The following is a 20,791-nucleotide window of genomic DNA, read 5'->3' as shown; positions in this document are numbered from 1 at the left end:
CGTCAACTATGTCCGGCAGCGTCACACGTTTTGCCTGGATCTGGCTGGGACGCTCTATGGGAAAGAAACACTGGATCAATTCAGCAACTTCGTGCTTCGAATCGAAGAGACAAGACTTTGTCACGAGAGTAGCTCCGAAAACGCGACGTTGCTGGACCTGCTTTGGAAGTTTCGACCTCTACAGGCGACTGACAAACGAGACAAAGTTTTCGCTCTCCTTGGGTTGACTACGAACTGGCAAGGCTTGCCAGCGTTGATTGCCGATTACAATAACGATGCGACGACAATCTTCACTCGAACGACTTGGGGCAATCTACGACGAACAGGATCGCTCTCAGTCCTTGCAGGAGACCTTGAAGCTGTCCTGAATCGCAAACGTCTTGAAGGTCTTCCTTCTTGGGTAATGGACTGGTCGCTACCATGTCTTCCGGTTGAGATAGAAAGAGTTGGCTCATTGAACATGTACAACGCAAGCGGTACCCGTGAAGGCCTGGTTCGGTACCATCCGGAGAACAATACACTAGAGCTTGAGGCTGTGTACATCGACTACGTGTCCACTATTGGCGAGGTTAGCCGACATACACAGATCAGCGATACATGCGCCGTCATAAAGTCCTGGAAGCTGCTCACTGATCCCTTCCTGCAAGACTCAAAGCCATATCCTACTGGTGAGCTATATCAGGATGTCTTTTGGCGGACATTGATCGGGGATCTGATACGTACGGATATTGCTCCAAACACTCGCGGGGCGAAGAGCTCTTATCGTCGAGCTACAAAAGACGATTACGAGTCCTATAGGGCGTGGAGTATGTGGTCTCGATGCATCTCACGAGACACGTTCTCTCGAACAGCGTCGTTTTCGCAGCGCGACCTTGACGAAGGCATATCTGGAATACATCACGCTCTCAAAACTGCGACAGCTTCCCGACGTTTTTTCCTTACAAAATCTGGATACATGGGTATCGGCCCAAGAACAACCGTCGTGGGCGATAGAGTGCATGTGTTCAAGGGCGGGAATGTGCCGTTTATCGTCCGGAAAGATGGACCAGTCACTGCAGATGGTGATGGAGATGTCGCAGACCCTAGCGATACGCCAGTGGGCGATAGCTTTCGCTTGATAGGTGACTGCTTCGTTTACGGATTGATGGACGGCGAGGCCTTCACGCAAGCATCTTGGCACGCTGCAAAAATTCATGTAGTTTGATCGTCCGATTCAACACTTTCTCGACATCGGCCTTAACTAGCAGCAGAAATTATTTCGCATACCAAACTGATAATATATGTACAGAAGAACGAAACAAAACCATTTCACCAGACCTCACAGTCATCACCCTACCGCGGAAGTTTAAACATGTATCCATGCGCGGGGTACCGACATCTCACGAACGTGGTAGTCTACCACTTGCGCTCTGCCTTCAACTTCCTCCACCAATCCCTCAGCATCCAAGCATCGAACTCGGTGATCTCCATGGCGCTACCAGCCATCATGATGAAGTTGGTCTGACCTTGCGGCACCCAGTCGTAGAAGTCTGACACGGATTTAGCACGAATCACGACGAAATACACACAGAGCATACCTAGAAGACCGAAGCCGTGGCCCATTTCGTGGAGCAAGATGTGAATGTTTTCCTGGTCAATGTTGTTCAGGAAGTAGTCTGGACCAATCTCCTCTCCCCAGTTGTATCCGAAGCCGCCCATCTGGCCTTCAAGACTTTTGTCAAGCCATAGGCTGATGTCGTAGCGGCTGGCCTCACCACCGGGGCATTGGCTCATATCGCCATCCAAATGAGCGGCGCGATAGCAGCGAGTATCGCACTCGGGTACGCCGTCACCATCGGTGGTGGTGTAGATGTCCAGACCGTTGACATCACCTTCGATGAGGTTCTTGTCCTTGATAGCGTAGCCGACAACGTTAACATTAAGCTCAGTAAGCGGGAAACCTTCGAATCCAACGAGCACGTCGAACCACTTCTGCATCGAGCGCTGCAAAGCTTTGACGGTGGATGCGCGCGCACTCGCAGTGCTTTTACCCGAGTGGTTCCAGCGGACACAGTAGTTGATACTCCCGTTGTTGGCCATCATCTGATCAACGATCCAGTTCTTGTCTTGAAGACCTTGGGGGTTCTCCTTCATGGTCTGCTTCCATACCTGGTCTAGACCGGTGACCATATCGGAGGGCGGGCTCCATGTCGTCGCTTTGGGAATTGATGCGGGTGAGGTAGGGTCTTCCGCGCGGACGAAGACGCTGCGCTGTTCGGGTGAACAAAAGCGACGGTCGATATGCTTGATGGTCGGGTGTGCCAGCGCACCCAGACCGAAAGCTGAAAATGCGATAATGGAATTGAAGTTCACCATGGCGGTGGTATAAACGAGTGACAATGGAGATACAAAAATAAACAGAGAGCGAAACAAAATGAATGTAGATGGTCGGTTTCTCTGTTCACCAAACAGCAGCTCATCACGCCTGTTATACTACCTAGGTATGAACATCGTACAACCTTTTGTACGGAATACGCGTATATGAGTGTTGACCCTGAGGCGGCCAGGAAGCAGTGGGTCAAATCGGACATTGCGAATCGAAGTAGGATTGTTTGCAATCATCTATCGCGTAATGCAGACTCCACGTTTTCGGGAACAACTACTACGTTTATTTCGTGAATAGTAAACACATGAGGCTGGGTGTTTCATGAAGAAACAACTTGTCGTGTGTTTGGATTAGAGGACCTCGGGAAGGTGCGGGTGGGGCTGCTGGCACGTGCGGACTCAAATTTCTCCGTGAGATGTGAGACGCGAAGGATTTCAGTATGGCATTGTGTTCTGGCGAGCATCCTCGAGTTCATACGGCATGCACTTTGCTTGCATGGAGAGCTGATCTAGTACTATTGAATAAACATTTTTCCTTAGAAGTAGTATCTGTCTAAATGTGCGGCTTATTTCCATTCTCGGTATGTTCGCACGCTCGGTGCATTCATAAAATCGGTGCATTACAAGACGAGTGTGGGCACGATGTCTGCACATGTATCGCGGTAGGTTTGATAGGTTGGTGTACTTGGCGTAGTAGAAGCAAGCAAGCGCAAGGCTGTTTTCGCCGCGATTTACGATAGATAGCCCAAATTTGGTAAAAGTTGTAGGGCATATCGAGAACTGCCGTCCAGTGTAGGGTCGTCGTCTGCTTGAGAAACAGCTGTCTCTTTGCTGTCGATCAACATGAAGATACATACCGATTGCTTTGGCATAAGTAGTGCTTCAAGCGGCTGCAGGTTTAGAAGAAGCTGCCAAAGTTACCACTTTTCCACTCCAAAGGAGGATTAACTTAACACCAAACATGACACTCGCCCAGGATATTCTCGCTCTTGCCAGTAAGGGGCCAGCAGGTCTCGAGGAGGCTGACCGACTCGCCTTACTACAGGCCTCCGAAAAGCTTACACAGGCTCTGGAGACACCTATGGACAAGTTTCTGCGTCATTTCTTCGTGCGTCTCTTCTACAATGATATCCATTCTCCATGCGGCATACATACCCACGACACCATAACACAGGACTAACGATGCTAGGCGATTTACGACCCAATTGTGATCATTCTCGCCGTTGACCTCAACCTTGTCGACATCGCCATAGCAAACAATGGGCCCAATACCGCCGCCGAGCTGGCAGAGAAGAGCAAAGCAGACCTCAGATTAATCAGTAAGCTTTCTTCCTTCCAGAAGATGACAAAGCACCACTTACTGATCTGATTAAGACCGCATTCTCAAAATGCTCGTACCCGAAGTCTTCACCTCGACATCAGACTCTCCACAGCGCTACACCCCAACTGCCTTCGGCCGAGCCATAGCAAAGGGCGCGCCCCTGCGCAGCGCCATCATCCACTTCCACTACCACTTCCGTTCGGCCGTCAAGTTCCCCGATTACTTCGCCGCAAACGGGTACAAGCACCCCGTAGACGCTCGCGACAGCCCCTTCTGCTTCGCCTATGGTTGCAAAGGCGAGACCTACTTTGACTTCATGAACAAGCCGGAGAATGTAAAGATGTTCGACGCATTCAACGAAACAATGACGCTGGTAAAGCCAGGTGAGCACAACAAGTTTGTGCAATCGTACCCGGTCAAGGAGCGCCTCGCCATTACCGAGCCCTCGCGCCCCCTGTTCGTCGATGTCGGCGGCGGCGTAGGTCATCAAGTGGTGAAGTTCTGCGAGCGTGCAGAAGGATTGCCGGGTGTGCGCATGCTGTTGGATCTTCCGAGTGTTATCGCGCAGGCCAAAGGTCTGCCTGATGGCGTTGTAACGGTCGGACACAGCTTCTTCGATCCCTTCCCACCGGTTGTCAAGGGCGCCAAGGCTTTCTACCTGCGCATGCTTCTGCACGACTGGCCGGAGATGCAGGCACTTACCATCCTGACAAACATCGTGAACTCGATGGCTGAGGATAGTGTGGTGCTAATTCACGAGGTCATTCTACCAGAGACGGAGACGGAGGTTGTGCATTTCGATGCCAAGATGGACTGGCAGATGATGAACTTGGGCTCGTCAGAACGTACTGAGGCGCAGTGGAAGGACTTGTTTGGCAAGGCACGGTTAGAGATCAGAGGGTTGTGGTGGGAAGAGGAGGGTACGAAGGGTAAGAAGGCGCTGATGGAGCTTGGATTAAAGAAGTAAGGTTTTCCATCGCCCAATTGAACTATTAAATATATTGCACAGGATGCAAGGTTACTGCTGTGTCTGGGCGAAGTACCGCAGAGCGTGTGACGCGTTCGTGTTATAACAACGCGTCGTAGTGGTTCCAAGGTTTCGATGATGCCCACCTAGGCAGGCGGCGAGTTCAGCTAGAGGACTTCGTGTGAAGGTCCAAGCGCAACCCCACTTCACCCGGGGCTGACCGTCCGGATAAGCACTGTTCACAGCCTACCCTATCCCTTCGCCACGCCTGTGAAGGCTGACAGGCCACTAGCGACAGTTTTAGTCCTAATCACTTACGTGGTTACTCAAGCGGCCAAGCCTGCAGAAGGCATTGCACTGCCACGCTGCAGCGCCATCAACTACAGCACTGCCTGATGCAAACAATAGTGCAGCCTCTTTACCACTTCATCACCTTCCATCATCAAGGTCGCGACAGATCCTTTCCCTACGCGAAGAGATTACGACGGCCATACTGTGAACGCCCTTTTTAATGAAACTTGAAGTATGAGCGTGCGAGGCTGACGCGACTTGTGACGATCTCAGCCCGCAAAGGACATCGCGTTTGCAGTGTTCTACCTTCCGCAGTGGTACGACCAGAAGCTGATAAAATGGTTATATACTGACGTGCGTTAGCAGGGCGATTGATTGTACAAAGCGCGCGTTGTCGCTGGTCCCGCTCGCAAGCATGAGCGGTCCTTACACCGACGCGCCGCTCAGTCGGCACAAGGGAAGCCAGGAGTTTAGACTCGTCGAACTGCAACCCAACAGCCTCTCAGATCCTATACGATGCATCCTCCGCGCCTATTCCTTCGACTCGGATCCACCATCGTATACCGCTCTTTCATACACTTGGGGTCCAAAAGTAAAACATGAAATCATCGAACTGAACGGTGCTTGCTTTCCTGTTGGTCGCAGTCTGTGGGCGTTCCTGGAGCAGATGCGTCTTCAAAGCAAGTTCGGCATGTATTGGATCGATGCTGTCTGTATTGACCAGGAGAGCGTGTTGGAACGGAACCATCAGGTGCAAATGATGCGACGAATTTATACCAATGCCCAGGCTGTTTCAATTTGGCTGGGCGAGGCCGATCAAGATCTGAGTAGCGACATAGCTATGGAATTCCTAGCAGAATTCACACATAATTGGGGCTGGGTCGAACTTTATCACTTGTCGTATCTTCCTTTGGAAGAGGTACGAGCAACAGCCATATCAAAGCTGTTGAACAGACCATATTGGTCTAGGATCTGGATTGTGCAAGAGCTATTCCTTGCGAGATCGATCGAAATATTTTGTGGGTCTCGACATTGTGCGTGGCTGGCGTTGTTCAACTTGGCGGCCTTAAGCTTCAGGCGTGATCGCATCATAGCAAAAACTGACGAAACAGGCCGCTGGAAAGCGATACAGCTCTGTCTCGCGCGAAGTCTGTATCGGAATGAACCCGAACAGTCGAGTCTAATGGAACTCTTGGTAGAATTCAATGATCACAAGGCGACAAACGTTCTCGATAGAGTGTATGGCGTTTGTGGACTTGCAGGAGGTGGAAACGACTTCACTATCGACTATGATATTGCTTCTGCAGATCTACTCATCAGAGTGCTCTGCTACATCTGTAAACATACGTGCCAGTTGGAAATCCGAGTTTTGACAGACTTTATTATAGTTCTGGCGGCAGCTCTAGATGTTCGATGGTCTTACGAGGAGATGGCTGTGCAGATCGATGTACTGCAAAGGACCTATAATTGTGTATCGACCACGAAAGATGGAGCCCAGCGTGTGAGCGATGGAAGTATCGCCCTGGATCCAATATTACTACACCCACCCCACGACTCTTTCCGTTATGTACCTTTCGAGTTTGGGGACATAGCAATAAATTAGGAGATAAAACATTATATTGTAAGCTTCGCGAGAAACCAATAAAAACCTTCTGCAAGCATACCTGTATCTATTCTAGTCTAACATTGTACAAGGCTTGTGCAAAGCCTTGTGGGAGTGCGTTCTGCAACAGAAGGCAGCTGCTAGGCTCAAAAGAGTAGTCCTCAAGCCAAATTTTATAGACACCAGTCTTTGACTCCCATGCTTACAACATGTTTTATTGTGAGGTGTACGGAGCCATCTTTCGTCATCATCAGGGCGTCGCAACCCTCTCCACCCCAGCAAACCTCCCCGTCCTATGCACCAACCTTCCCTTCACCCACACAGCCACGGTATTCCGATCGTCCCCACTATACACCCACTTCTCCACCAAATCCGACCAGCTCTCCCATCCAAACACATCAACAGGCCCCTCTTCAAACGCCCCATCCCGACAACCGTCCTCACCAACAACCCCCAGACTAATCATCTGCGCATCCCACTCCATGCCAATCTCAAACCCACCAACTTTATCCTGCATCCCCACTACCGCCGCACCTCCCCTCGTAGCAAGAAACAGCGCCTCCTCCGTCGAGAGCTTCGCTCTATCTTTCGAGGTCTGAATACACAGATGCCGCGATACCCAGATCGCCTGCCGCACATTTTCCAGTACCGACGGCGAGTTTCCTCCCGAGACATCCGTTCCCAGACCAATCGTATGGCCTTCATTGAGTAAATCGCGAATCGGCGCACACCCGGATGTAATCGCCGTGTTGGACGCCGGACAATGCGATATCTTGCTCTTGCGCTGTAGGACTAGTTTACGTTCCTCGGGTGTGAGATGGACGGCGTGGGCTAGGATGGTTTTGTCTGTTAAGAGACCGTGGGTATCGTATACGTCTGCGTAGCTTTTGCTATCAGGGAATAATTCCTTGACAAGTTCGATCTCGCCTTTGTTCTCTGAGATGTGCGTCTGCACATGTGTATCTGTCTCTTTTGCCAGTTTCCCCATAGCAGTCAGGCAATCCGGTGTACAACTCGGCGCAAAGCGGGGTGTGATGATGGGTTTCACGATCTCGCCTTTCGGGTCGATGGAGCGGATGTAGTCGATACTGGCTTTTGAATCTGCGTAACTTGTTTCGGTGCTTGAGTCTCTGTAGTACCCGGGGCTTAGATCGCTGTTCATGCATACGCGGCCTACTAGGGCTCTTTGACCGCGTGCTAGACATATGTCTGCGAGGGCGTTGGTGGCGGGGACGTGAATGGTGGCGTAGTAGGCGGCTGTTGTTGTGCCGTGGGATAGGGTTCGTGAGACGAAGTTTTGGTAGACGCGATGGGCAAGGGGCAGTTTTGAGAAGGAGGATTCCATGGGGAATGTGTATTTTTGGAGCCAATCTAGTAATGTGGTTTTGCCGAAGAGACCTGTGTTGGGATGTTGGGGTGCGTGGACGTGGGTGTCTATGAAGCCGGGGAAGAAGAAGCCAGTGCCAGTGATCTCGACGATTTTTGCATCTGTCCATGAGTCGCCTTTCTGTTGGATGAGACTGGGGAGGTCGCCTTCTTGGATGTCTTTTTCGACGAAACGGATTATGCCGGAGGAGTCCACGAAGATGGCGCCGCGTTCTTGGATCTCAAGTGTTGAGAGCGATTCGCTGTGCACAAAGGGGCCGACGTAGACCGTATTCGATATGGGTGATGAGGCCGCCATGATGATGCACGTATGCTCTTTCCGTCAAAGTTCCCCCTTTTAAAGTTGAAGTTGAAGTTTCGCGTTTGTATTCCGTGGATGTGAAGTTGTGTTCTAGCCGCGGCAATAGATCGGAGCAGGTACCGAGATGCAGCCCCTAGTGTAGAACTTCGCGAACAGAGCGGTTGTCGGGATCAACTTATACTTCACACGACCCGTGAATGTCAGAAATCTGGCAAAACGAACAAGAAGACAATCAAGACAAGAGCAATATAAATCGGGTGGCACTGGCGACCTTTATCAGTTGCCAGGCGTAGGGACGGCTAGATCCGGTTAGACACTCGCTAATGCCTAGCACGTGGGGAGCGGAGCGGAGCCCCCAGGGTTATCGGCGTACTCCGATGCCAAACTACCAGAAGAAACGAAATGGGCGTTTCACTCCCACAAAGTTGACGAGTGGAGAAGGAAAGAAAGAGACGGGTAGGTGGTCATGAAAATAGGATTCGGAGGTTGCATCTCGCAATGCGCCGCTAGCCTATCGCTACAATCGCCTATTTCGTTTCATCAAACTTGACCCCAGGCTTTCCTTTTTGGCAACGCCGGGATATCCATAAACCGTGCCTAAACTCCACAAAATGGCTGCGTTGCAAAAGTAACACAAGGCCTTGCTTATCAAAGCCGACTTCGTAATCCAAGTACCAAAATCTCGGATTATAGGCTGTAATCGTGGATACCCTGTGGGCCCTGGTCGTTGTAATCGGGACGGGTCATGTAACCCTTACTTTGACCCTGATCGACAACGAAGATGACCTTGGCTGCGACCTGAGCGCCCAAGAAGGCTGACTCATCAAAACCGACGTCCTTGAACTCGGGGAAGTACTCCGGCGGCTTGATAAACTTGATTGATGTGGGTGTTTGGCCGTGCGATGAGTGCGTGTTACCTCCCATGCCAGGCATGCCTCCGTGTGGCATCATATGTTGTGTCTGAGCAGTTGTCGCTGCAAGCAGAAGCGGGTTGACTTGGGAGCCGCCGTGCGGGCCAAGTTGGGGCTGTGGTGTGTTCGCGCCGGTTCCCATGGGCGTTGACACGTTGGATGGGATCTCGGATGTGAAGATTGTGGCGGAGGAGGGCGAGACCAGATACTTAGTCTGGATGGTTTGGAGGAGCGATTCTTTAAAGCCTGTATAGATGTCAGTAGATGTACGATGATTGCTGAGAAATGGTACATGACTTACCTCTTAATTTTGAACCGTTACCGCAGACGATGAGCTGTTCCCATAGATCACTCCGTTTGCCAACCTCGTCGATCGACGATATAGCTCTGTGCACAGCGTCTGCAATCTTCTCCAGCGTGCCATCACCATCCGCCATGAATCGCTCGGTGCCAACCTCGATCTCGCGTCTTATCGATCCTGTGCGTTTGCCGGTAGCACCAGATTCGCTGGTGCCGTTCGCCTCAGTTGCGGATGTAGGCTCGCCGTTCTCTCCATTCTCTTGTCCCTTCCTGTTTGGCCCTTCGTCCAGAGCGCCCTTCGCATCTGCCATCTCCTGGGTGTTGAGGTTCATGTTCTTCAAAGTGTCCAGAAGCGCGTGATCTTCGTAGAGGAATGTAGCCTTCTCCAGCCGGGAGTTGGGTAGCCTGACCGGCTTGTTGGCTGCTGGAGCTGGACCACCCTTCTTCTTCGCATTAGCCTTTTCCTGCTTCTCCTTCTCCTTCTTAGCAAGGTATTCAGACATCTTGCCACCAGCAACGATGCTTGCGACATCCAAAACACCTTCACTTTCTTCGAGACTCGCGTCTTCGCCGACTTCTGTATCGACACCAGGCCCTCGTGGCACGTTTCCGATGGAGGCGGCTGCTGCTGCGCCAGGACCGGTTGCGCCCGTAGATGCGAGCGCTGCAGGGTTGGTCGCTGCGTCTTTGGTAGCCGCATCTCCTGGCCCTGGTAGCGGAACTCCTGGAGGCAGAAGTTCGCAGATGGGCGATCTCTTCAGTTGTTCACACATGTCGCGGTTGAGACCCTTGGACTTGAGCTTAGACAAGAGCCCTTGGGTAAAGGCCTCGCCTCCACATCCTTCTAGTGAGATGACGCGACCCTGGGTGTGCGGGATGAACTCGCTGACAGCGGTGATGTCTGCCTTGTCTTTGCCAACGTCTATCACTGTCGCTGTGTGTACACCGTATGCCCATGTCGTTGCCAATGCCGCATCCATAAGCCCAAACGCGGGCACCTTGAACTTCTCGAAGAAGAACTGGGTGAGCTTCTCGTGCTCTCGCGGGGTCCATGCTGGTTGCGTGATGAGGAGGATCGGAGTGTGGAAGGGCGGGTTCAGAGAGTTGTAGGTGTGGGTGATGAGGGCGAAGAAGCATGGCCAGTCAACGATGCGGCCTTGCTGAATGGGCCATATCGCGCCTTCTTCAGACACACGGTCTTCTTCCCACACTACATCGTCGTCGCCCTCGGTGGGCTTCTTTTCTTCCTGCGATTCGTCTGTGGGGTCGCCATTCGTCGCGGTCGGCTGATCTTGCTTTCTCCGAATCTTGTAGGGCTCGAATTCACCTTCCTTCTCTGCGGGGAACATGCGCGATCTCACGCGAAGACGCGCGGGCGTGAAAGACTCGGGGAGCCCCAGCTGCGCGACTGTCGTCTCGGAGCCCGGCGCAATGATCTAAGGCGGTTAGCGCATATGCGTTGCGTCAAGTGCACGTGAGACTCACGATTATCTGGTCATCTTTGAAGGGCGGCATGGTGGCGCAATGGGTGATGTTTACAAGCTCCGGCGCGCGAGTGAGAGCTCCAGGCCGCGGTGGAGTTTCGCGACTTCCGCGCTAATCGATGCACGGGCCCGGCCTTTCACAAGCTGGCAGTGGCACCCCACATGCAAGCGCCCCCAGTACATACCCGCGGATTTCAACGTGCCCGCTGCACGGCACATCATGGGATTCCTGTCTTTACCGCCCTAGATTAGCAACTCTAGAAACGTCTGGAAATATTGACGCGTGACGGTCCGAATTCGGCACCGATCTTTCCTCGCCCACCATGGCCACCATGGCAGTCCCGGGAACTGCCACTTCTCGGTCACTGGCAGAGGCTTCCAAAGCAGCAGTGTATAACACAGCAGAGGCCCTCTCCAACTCTGTACTCGGCATGAAGCCTGCTGATACCACGCCGTCGACCAGCTTTGGTCTATTGGGCCGTGTCATTCTGTCCATCTTCAGCGTACTGCCGACCGTCTTGTACTGGATTACCTATACCCTGCCGACATGGCTGTTCACGCTCTTCTCTATGAGCCTGACCTTCACCATGAACTTCACAACGCTGTACGTTGTCAATCCCCTACACGTATCTTGGCTAAACGTTTGTAGGATGCTCGTCGTCGTCTTTGTCGTGTCTACCGTCAGTTACTTCGTGAGGTACCGATACATGACTATGTACGCACGACTACCGCCTGAACCGCAGCGTGAAGAACCACAGGTCGAAGTCTTTCCCGACAGCGCCGAAAATGACTCCAAGCGCGGCTTGTCCAACTACTTGGATGAATTCTTGAGCGCAATCAAAGTGTTCGGTTACTTGGAGCGCCCAGTCTTCCATGAACTAACACGTACTATGCAGACCCGTCGGTTGGTGGCTGGCGAGACAATTCTCTTGGAAGAAGAGAAAGGCTTTTGTCTGGTAGTAGATGGCTTGGTCCAGATCTTTGTCAAGTCGAACCGAAATGATTCGGACTCCGATGAGGACGATATGGGAGGGGAGTCATCCGGCGACGGCGCGAACCAGGGCCACCGGCAGGGCTATCAACTTCTTACTGAAGTCAAGAACGGAGCCCCAATGTCTTCGTTATTCTCCATTCTCTCTCTGTTCACAGAAGATGTGAAGCTGCGTCATGACGAAGATGAGGACACGCGTCCAAGCTTCCCAGGATCGCCTCAGCAGGATGTAAGGCCATCTATGTCACGGAACAGTAGCTTTGCATTCGACGATTCAAGACCGCACACACCAAACCAAGTCCCTGAGGCCAAATTCGGGCATCGAAGAACATCGACTCTGAACAGTCCAACAGCAGGTGGGCGCCTTCAAGCCGTGCCGCCTCTGTCGCTGGATCTAGACGGACTTGGTGATGAGCGACTCAAGCACAGCAAAACTCGAGGATCACCTTCGCGCCCTGCGAAGCCTAAATCTGCCCACCCAGACATTGTCGCGCGTGCGACCGTAGACACAACCATCGCTATAATCCCAGCCACTGCATTTCGTCGACTGACGCGCATATACCCCAAAGCAACGGCGCACATTGTTCAGGTCATCCTTACGCGCCTTCAAAGAGTTACGCTCGCAACCAGCCATGCTTATCTCAGTTTGACGAATGAGGTCCTCCGCACGGAGAAGCTCATGAATAAGTATACTACATACGATCTCCCTGGCTTTCTGCGTGATGCTCCGCTCGAGCGACTGAAGGAGAAATTTGCGAAGGAAACGGAGCGCATTGGCTCAGACGAGGGCATGAAGGGCATCGCGTTGCACAACCCCGGCGCCGGCCGACGACGAAGGTCCAGCGTATCCCTTAGGAGAGGAACCGCTGCGCAAGCCCGCCTTGCTGCCGCTCGTGGGGCCAACGCAAACGCAAACAACGAAGCGTTACCCAAAATCACTTCCCCAGATCAAGGACCACGCAACGACCGGATCAGCGCAGGTGACCTGTTGACCAATTCGCAAATGGCACGCGGAACTGGTCGCAGCGGCCGCAGCAGCTTCTCCCAACCGTACCAACATCAACAGGAACGTCGAGACAACCGAACGCCGTTGGACGCAAGCAACTTTAACCCTTTCGCATCTCCCTCACTACGCCCGAAAACATTGCACCGACAAGAATCAATTGATGAAGCTACTGTGTTCAGGGAATCTATACTGGGGTGTATGTTCAAGGCTATCGGACTCATCAACCCGGAGAACCCCATGCCTAAGCCAACCGCGTCAGTGGAGCAGTCACCTCAACTTGTTTCTTTCGACGCTAGGAGACAGAAGGCTGTGTTCACGAATGCATTTGGCTTCATGGACCCATACGCGGGCTCCAAGGATGGAGACACCGAGTCTGTAGCATCGGCTTCTGGCATGTCAAGCATGAGCGCTGCAGGCCCTCATAACATCCTGGAAGAGATCGTGAATGATGTGGAAATCGTCTTCTTCCCCAAAGACTCAGTGCTGGTGGAACAGGGAGAAAGGAACCCTGGCCTGTACTACGTCATTGATGGGTTCTTGGACGTAAGCGTGCCTGTGGAGGAAGACGCGCCTGAATCCAACGTACTAGGAACCCTTCCTAATGGGCCGGGCTATACTGAAGATGACCTCTTCGGCCCATCATCCCGTCCGCCTGGATCTAGCACACCTTCGCGGACTGCTGCCGATGGTACCAAGAAGAAGCGCACAAGAAGGAGTCTATTCATGACCAAGCCTGGTGGACTAGCTGGCTATCTTGGAGCAGTATCATCGAACCGATCGTTCGTAGATGTCACAGCCAAGACCGATGTTTACGTAGGTTTCCTGCCTCGCTCAGCCATTGAGCGGATCGTCGAACGGTACCCGGTGGTATTGCTCACAATCGCGAAACGCCTTACAACACTTCTACCACGGCTGATCCAGCATATCGACTTCGCTTTGGAATGGGTTCAAGTAAATGCGGGGCAGGTGATCTACAACCAAGGTGATGAGAGCGATGCTATTTACATCGTCCTGAACGGAAGATTGCGCGCCATCCGCGACGCCGAGAACAGCGCTGTAAAGGTCATTGGTGAATACGGTCAAGGTGACAGCGTCGGAGAACTCGAAGTCCTCACAGAATCATCACGACCGGGCTCACTACATGCCATCCGAGATACCGAGCTTGCAAAGTTTCCGAAGACGCTGTTCAACAGTCTGGCACTGGAACATCCTGGTATCACGATCAAGATCTCAAAGATCATCGCCTCCCGTATGCGAGCTTTGGTTGATGACCCACTTCATGAACAGAGCAAAGAGCGTGGAACGAAGGCCACTCGCGCGAATGTGTCTTCGACAGTCAATCTGCGAACTGTCGCTGTACTCCCGGTGACTGCTGGAATCCCGGTAGTGGACTTCGGAAGCCGGCTAGTGAATGCGCTCACCCAAATCGGCATGCCGCAAGGCGTGGTCTCTTTGAATCAAGCTGCCATTCTCAATCACCTCGGACGACACGCCTTCAGTCGCATGGGAAAACTGAAGCTTTCGCAATACCTCGCTGATTTGGAGGAGAGATATGGCATGGTCATCTATGTCGCTGACACTCCAGTCAAGTCGCCATGGACTCAGACGTGCATCAACCAGGCCGATTGCATTCTCCTTGTGGGTCTAGCCGAATCTTCCCCAAATATTGGCGAGTACGAACGGTTCCTTTTGACAACGAAAACGACTGCACGCAAAGAGCTCGTGCTTTTACATTCGGAGAGATACTGTCCGTCTGGTCTGACCCGGAAGTGGCTGCGCAACCGCCCTTGGATCAATGGCAGTCATCACCATATCCAAATGTCGTTCCGCGCGACCTCCGAGCCAGTTCATCACGCTGGACGACGCTTTGGAAACGCGCTCAAACAACGAGTGCAAGTCATTCAGGCTGAGATTCAAAAGTACACGTCAAGAAAGGTTCGCCAGACACCGCTCTACTCAGCAGACACGCCATTCAAGGGTGACTTCCACCGCCTCGCACGACGTCTGTGCGGTCGCTCAGTCGGTCTCGTATTGGGCGGTGGCGGTGCTCGTGGTATATCGCAAATTGGTATCATTCGCGCACTCGAAGAAGCCGGTATTCCAATCGACATCGTTGGTGGTACATCTATTGGTAGTTTCATAGGTGCACTGTATGCTTGGGATGCAGACGTCGTTCCCATGTATGGTCGCGCGAAGAAATTTGCCGGTCGAATGGGCAGTATGTGGAGGTTTGCACTGGATCTCACGTACCCTTCGTAAGTTTTCTCTTATCAACATAAAGTTCAACGCTGACTACGAATAGTGCTTCCTACACCACCGGCCATGAGTTCAACCGCGGTATCTTCAAAACATTCGGCAACTCCCAGATGGAAGATTTCTGGCTTGAGTTCTACTGCAACACCACCAACATCAGCAAGTCGCGTTCGGAAATCCACACGAGTGGATACGTATGGCGCTACGTCCGCGCATCCATGTCACTTGCAGGATTACTTCCACCGCTGTGTGATAATGGCAGCATGCTCTTGGATGGTGGCTATATCGACAACCTGACTGTCACGCATATGAAGAGTCTCGGTGCAGACGTCATCTTCGCGGTCGACGTAGGCAGTCTCGATGATAACGCGCCGCAGTCTTTCGGTGACTCATTAAGTGGTTTCTGGGCGACGTTCAATCGGTGGAATCCATTCTCTAGCTTCCCCAATCCCCCGACGTTATCGGAGATCCAGTCGCGCCTCGCATATGTGTCTAGTATCGATGCGCTGGAGCGGGCGAAGAATACGCCGGGATGCAGGTACATGCGGCCGCCAATCGATCCGTATGGCACGCTTGACTTTGCGAAATTCGAAGAGATCTACGAGGTGGGGTACAAATACGGTAAGTGACGACGCAATCTTTGACTTTGAAAATGTTTTGCTAAAGTGGTGCACAGGCAAAGAGTACCTAGCGCAGCTCCGCGAGCAAGGAATCCTGCCCGTGACCGAAGAGACGGAGAAAGAAAAGAATCTCCGACGGACAATGGCACCGCGACGGGCGAGCATCTAGTGTGGTTGAACCGTGCCCAGAACACGCGGAGAGGACTGAGATGCGGGTTATGTGGATATCAAGTAATAGAATGCAGCGGTGGTCAGCGTAGTTTTGCCCAATGAGTGCTAGGAATGCGTGTGGATGCAAGGACAGTCGGCTTGGGGTTTAGTGGCACGCGTCGGCTAGCTTGGCCAGGGTCAGCTTATCACCAACGGCGCGGATAATGACGGGTTAGAGTGTAGATAGCAATGAATGAAGGCGCGCTGTCACCGCTGTCAATTTGAGCGTCTTGAGGTTTCGCGATCCAAGTTCTTCCTTCCCTTGTAAATCCTCACTTTGCATTTCCCTGGGTTGTGGGTGTTGAACGCGTTTCCCCCGCCAACGTCACCACCATCGCAGTGGCGAGCCTCCCAGACTTTTGAGCAATCGGGCCAATTGCTCGCACAGGACTCGCTCAACAGCACACTAATCTCTCTGTTAAAAAATATTTGCTTTCTGGGGAGACTCCCCGTAGCACCACTGCAACCACACAGCCAACATGCGCGCAGCGTGTATTAGGGCAGCTAGCACTGCTAGCCGGCTCACACGATCGTCGTGTGTCGCCCAGCTACCGCGTCCCCAGCTCGCGGGCACGTCGTCGCGCGCCATCGCATACCAAACCCTGCAAACTCTCCAAAAGCGCGGGTTCCAGAAGCAGGCGCCAAATGCACAACAGGCGGCCGCAGCCGCAGCCGTCGAAGCCGCAGACGATGTATTCGACACCCCGCCTCAGCAGACCGACTCGGCGAGACCCTTCGATGCGCTCGACACGTTTCCCCGCCGTCACATTGGGCCGTCTGCCGAGAGTGCGGAAGCCATGCTCAAGGCCCTGGATCCGCCCGTGGGCAGCCTAGACGAGTTCGTCCGCCAGGTTATACCCGCTGATATTCTGTCGGCGCGCGAGTTGAAAATTGGCAGCATGTCCGAGGGGCTGACGGTGGAGGAGTGGCAGGCCCACGGCGTGCCAGAGTCTGTCTTCCTCAACACCGCGAAGCAGATTATGAGCCAGAACAAGCCCGGCAAGAGTCTGATCGGACAGGGATACTATGGCACCAAAGTCCCGGAGGTCATCAAGAGGAACGTCCTCGAGAACCCCGCTTGGTACACTAGCTATACCCCATACCAGCCCGAGATCAGCCAGGGACGTCTGGAGTCGTTGCTGAACTTCCAGACTATGGTCTCGGATTTGACTGGCCTGAGCATTGCAAATGCATCGGTGCTGGATGAGCCTACTGCGGCGGCCGAGGCCATGACCATGTCCATGGGCATGATGCCTCTGTCCAAGCAGAAGAGCAAGAACAAGACTTTCCTCGTGTCGGAGAGGTGTCACCCCCAGACTCTCGCTGTTCTGTACTCGCGCGCTGAGGGCTTCGGCATCAAGATTGAGGTCGCGGATGTGCTCAAGGACAACAGCAAGAGGGTGGAGGAGCTGGGCCAGGATCTTGTCGGTGTGCTCGCACAGTACCCAGACACTGACGGAGCTGTCAACGACTTCCGCGGACTCGCTGACAAGGTGCACAAGACTGGTGCTCTTTTCAGCGTTGCGACCGATCTCCTCGCCCTCACACTGCTTACTCCACCGGGAGAGTTCGGTGCCGATATCGCTTTCGGAAACGCACAACGATTCGGTGTGCCTCTGGGCTACGGTGGACCACATGCGGCCTTCTTCGCCTGCGACGAGAAGTACAAGCGCAAGATCCCTGGTCGTCTGATCGGTCTGTCAAAGGACAGGTTGGGTAACCCTGCGGCACGACTCGCGCTGCAGACCCGAGAGCAACACATTCGCCGTGAGAAGGCTACTAGCAACATTTGCACGGCACAGGCGTTGTTGGCCAACATGAGCGCTATGTATGCCGTGTACCATGGACCAAATGGCTTGACTGCCATTGCTAAGCAGGTCGTTGCAAAGGCTCGCACGATCCAACAAGCGCTCATCGCTAATGGCTACAAGACTGGCCAGCGCGGAAAGATGGACAACGCACCTGTCTTGTTCGACACAGTCGTTGTTGAGACAGGCGACAAGACCGATGCCATCATCTCCGCACTCGCGAAGAACGAGATATTCGTACGAAGGATCGACGGCCATCACGTCGGTATTTCCGTCGATGAGACTACCGGTGCAAACACGATCAACAAAGTATTGAATGTGTTCAACGGAAGTCGGAACGACTGGTCTTTTGCCGAATCTGTCGACATTGAGGTTCCTGAGCCGTTCAAGAGGACCAGCGAGTTCATGACCCACCCGGTATTCAACTCGCATCACTCCGAGACAGAGCTTCTTCGTTACATCAACCATCTGTCTTCGAAGGATCTATCTCTAGTTCACTCGATGATTCCTCTTGGATCCTGCACGATGAAGCTCAACTCCACCGCGGAGATGGCACCTGTCTCGTTCGATACCGTTTCCAACTTGCATCCCTTCTTGCCTCTGGACCGCGCCACCGGATACTCCGACATGATCAAGCAGCTGGAAGACGATCTGGCCGACATTACCGGTTTCCACTCGGTTTCGCTACAACCCAACTCTGGTGCTCAGGGTGAGTTCACTGGTCTTCGCGTTATTCGCAAGTACCTTGAGCAGCAGCCTGGCAAGAAGCGCGATATCTGCTTGATTCCTGTCTCAGCGCACGGAACCAACCCTGCTAGTGCTGCCATGTGCGGAATGCGCGTTGTACCCATCAAGTGCGACCAAGCGACAGGTAACCTGGACATGGCCGACTTGAAGGCCAAGTGCGAGAAGCACAGCGAAGAGCTCGGCGCCTTCATGGTCACCTACCCCAGCACTTTCGGTGTTTTCGAGCCCAGTGTCAAGGAAGCTTGCGACCTGATCCACCAGCACGGCGGCCAAGTCTACATGGACGGTGCGAACATGAACGCCCAAATCGGTCTCTGCTCACCCGGCGAGATCGGTGCCGACGTCTGCCATCTCAACCTACACAAGACCTTCTGCATTCCCCACGGAGGCGGTGGCCCCGGTGTAGGACCCATCGGAGTAAAAGAGCACCTCTCACCCTTCCTTCCCGGCCATCTCCGCGGCGAAACCGGTGGCGCCCAAGCCATCCACCCAGTCAGCGGCGCCCCCTGGGGTAGCGCCAGTATCCTGCCCATTAGCTGGGCCTACATCAAGATGATGGGTGCCGTCGGCCTCACCCAAGCCACAAAGATCACCCTCCTGAACGCAAACTACATCCTTTCCCGTTTGAAGCCGCACTACCCCATCCTCTACACCAACGACGAAGGCCGCTGCGCCCACGAATTTATCCTCGACGTCCGCGGGTTCAAGGAAACCGCTGGCATCGAAGCTATCGATATCGCTAAGCGTCTCCAAGATTATGGTTTCCACGCCCCGACTATGAGCTGGCCTGTTGCCAACACCCTTATGATTGAGCCCACGGAGTCGGAGAGCAAAGCCGAGTTGGACCGCTTCTGCGATGCGCTGATTAGTATCCGCAAGGAGATTAAGGAGGTTGAGGAGGGCCAACAACCCAAGGAGGGTAATGTGCTCAAGATGAGTCCGCATACACAGCAGGATCTTATTACGGGCGAGTGGCAGAGGAGCTATTCGAGGGAGAAGGCGGCGTATCCGTTGAGTTATCTCAAGGCGAAGAAGTTCTGGCCTAGTGTTGCGAGGTTGGATGATGGTAAGTCTTTCCTCCCTTCTTCTGGCGATTTGTGAGGATACAGGCTAACAGTGCAATAGCATACGGCGACACAAACCTCTTCTGCACATGCGCGCCTGTCGAGGGCGAGGACAGCGATATCACGGGTGCTGCTGCGCCTACCCCGACTTAAGCGCTCACCCATTTCCCGCTCACAGAGGCGTGTTCACGGACGTCTTTCCCCGGGCTTTTGTTTTTACCTCTTTGCATCAAAGGTGCGGGGCTCTATCGGATAGGCCTCTTTCTTCAACAAGCACCCCCAGCGTGGGTGTTCTGGCGTCTTTCCATTTACATCACCTTGGCTTGGCTTCAACACTTGCTGGTCGATGGATTTATTTTTTGGGGGCCTTACGAATGCATATGTGGCGTTTTCTTTTTGCTGGGTATAGATGGTGCTATGATAGCTCGGGAATGAGATGATAGTTCATGACGCAAAACGTTGTGTTTACTGAGTTTTTGTGGTTGATGTGGCTTGGGTGACGTGGTGAAGATGGTTGCAAATGGTGCTGAAGACCTCCGCGGCAGCAGCGCGGACGGTACGCGGGCTTGACGGCTCACGTGCGCTGCGGCGGCTAGCTTGGCCGTGTGCGTATAAAAGTCTCCTTCATGCTGTCCACTTGCTTCTTTCTCATATCACATCCTTCCGGGATTCTCCAAAACATTACCAACTCTGTCACTATGGCGTGTCCAAAAAAGTTCCCAGATGCTTCCCATGGGATCTGTCTCTTCCTCCTCTCTAAAATACCCCACCAAAAGTTACACGAAAAGACAGTAATGTCCTGCCCGGCTCCTCTATTCTCAGAATATGGATCCGCTGTTCGGATGGTGTCTTCGCCCGCCTTCTCGCGATACACCAAAATAGAAAGAGACCGTTTCCATGTGTGCTCCGTCTGCCAGAACACACCTACAGACTTTCCTATGGTTTTGCGGTCTCTCTTCTCCTTTACAACATTCCGAAGGTCAGCGACCAAAACATCTAGCAATACGCCTGATGGTTGCTGCCTTCTCTTCTCACGCAAAACAAAATGAAGCTGGAAAGCTACATGGTGTTCTCCAACTCTTCCTGAAGTCGTCCAAAACGGAAAACCGTTAGATCTATGTGTTCTCCTGGCCGAAATACCACCCCGAATCGTTTATGGCGGGT

The 20,791-nt window shown here is 53.1% G+C and overlaps 6 protein-coding genes across 6 annotated transcripts; 3 read left to right on the top strand and 3 right to left on the bottom strand.

Moving 5' to 3' along the window:
- Positions 1-1,395: 1,395 nt before the first annotated feature.
- Positions 1,396-2,355, bottom strand: J4E92_004752 (uncharacterized protein; the record flags this gene model as incomplete). The annotated part of the gene is made up of 2 exons (XM_051496140.1): positions 1,396-1,529; positions 1,578-2,355. 2 exons carry the CDS (start codon positions 2,353-2,355, stop codon positions 1,396-1,398), a joined length of 912 nt encoding a protein of 303 aa, XP_051353980.1.
- Positions 2,356-3,325: 970 nt separating this feature from the next.
- Positions 3,326-4,652, top strand: J4E92_004751 (uncharacterized protein; the record flags this gene model as incomplete). Its single annotated transcript, XM_051496139.1, has 3 exons — positions 3,326-3,472; positions 3,554-3,683; positions 3,739-4,652. The coding sequence occupies 3 exons, from the start codon at positions 3,326-3,328 to the stop codon at positions 4,650-4,652; spliced, it is 1,191 nt and encodes a 396-aa protein (XP_051353979.1).
- A 2,144-nt stretch (positions 4,653-6,796) lies between these two features.
- On the bottom strand, positions 6,797-8,230 carry J4E92_004750 (uncharacterized protein; the record flags this gene model as incomplete). Its single annotated transcript, XM_051496138.1, has 1 exon — positions 6,797-8,230. One exon carries the CDS (start codon positions 8,228-8,230, stop codon positions 6,797-6,799), a length of 1,434 nt encoding a protein of 477 aa, XP_051353978.1.
- A 690-nt stretch (positions 8,231-8,920) lies between these two features.
- Positions 8,921-10,959, bottom strand: J4E92_004749 (uncharacterized protein; the record flags this gene model as incomplete). Its single annotated transcript, XM_051496137.1, has 3 exons — positions 8,921-9,390; positions 9,446-10,880; positions 10,930-10,959. The coding sequence occupies 3 exons, from the start codon at positions 10,957-10,959 to the stop codon at positions 8,921-8,923; spliced, it is 1,935 nt and encodes a 644-aa protein (XP_051353977.1).
- A 292-nt stretch (positions 10,960-11,251) lies between these two features.
- On the top strand, positions 11,252-15,967 carry NTE1 (phosphatidylcholine and lysophosphatidylcholine phospholipase; the record flags this gene model as incomplete). The annotated part of the gene is made up of 4 exons (XM_051496136.1): positions 11,252-11,532; positions 11,578-15,180; positions 15,228-15,799; positions 15,855-15,967. The coding sequence occupies 4 exons, from the start codon at positions 11,252-11,254 to the stop codon at positions 15,965-15,967; spliced, it is 4,569 nt and encodes a 1,522-aa protein (XP_051353976.1).
- Positions 15,968-16,487: 520 nt separating this feature from the next.
- J4E92_004747 (uncharacterized protein) lies at positions 16,488-19,780 on the top strand (the record flags this gene model as incomplete). Its single annotated transcript, XM_051496135.1, has 2 exons — positions 16,488-19,629; positions 19,689-19,780. 2 exons carry the CDS (start codon positions 16,488-16,490, stop codon positions 19,778-19,780), a joined length of 3,234 nt encoding a protein of 1,077 aa, XP_051353975.1.
- Between the last annotated feature and the right edge of the window lie 1,011 nt (positions 19,781-20,791).

This window comes from Alternaria infectoria (genome assembly GCF_024043175.1).
Source record: "Alternaria infectoria strain BMP 0036 chromosome Unknown scaffold_6, whole genome shotgun sequence".
In the NCBI taxonomy this organism is placed as follows: Eukaryota; Fungi; Ascomycota; class Dothideomycetes; order Pleosporales; family Pleosporaceae; genus Alternaria; species Alternaria infectoria.
Note: the sequence above shows the minus strand (reverse complement) of the source record. Positions and strands in the feature narration are given on the sequence as shown.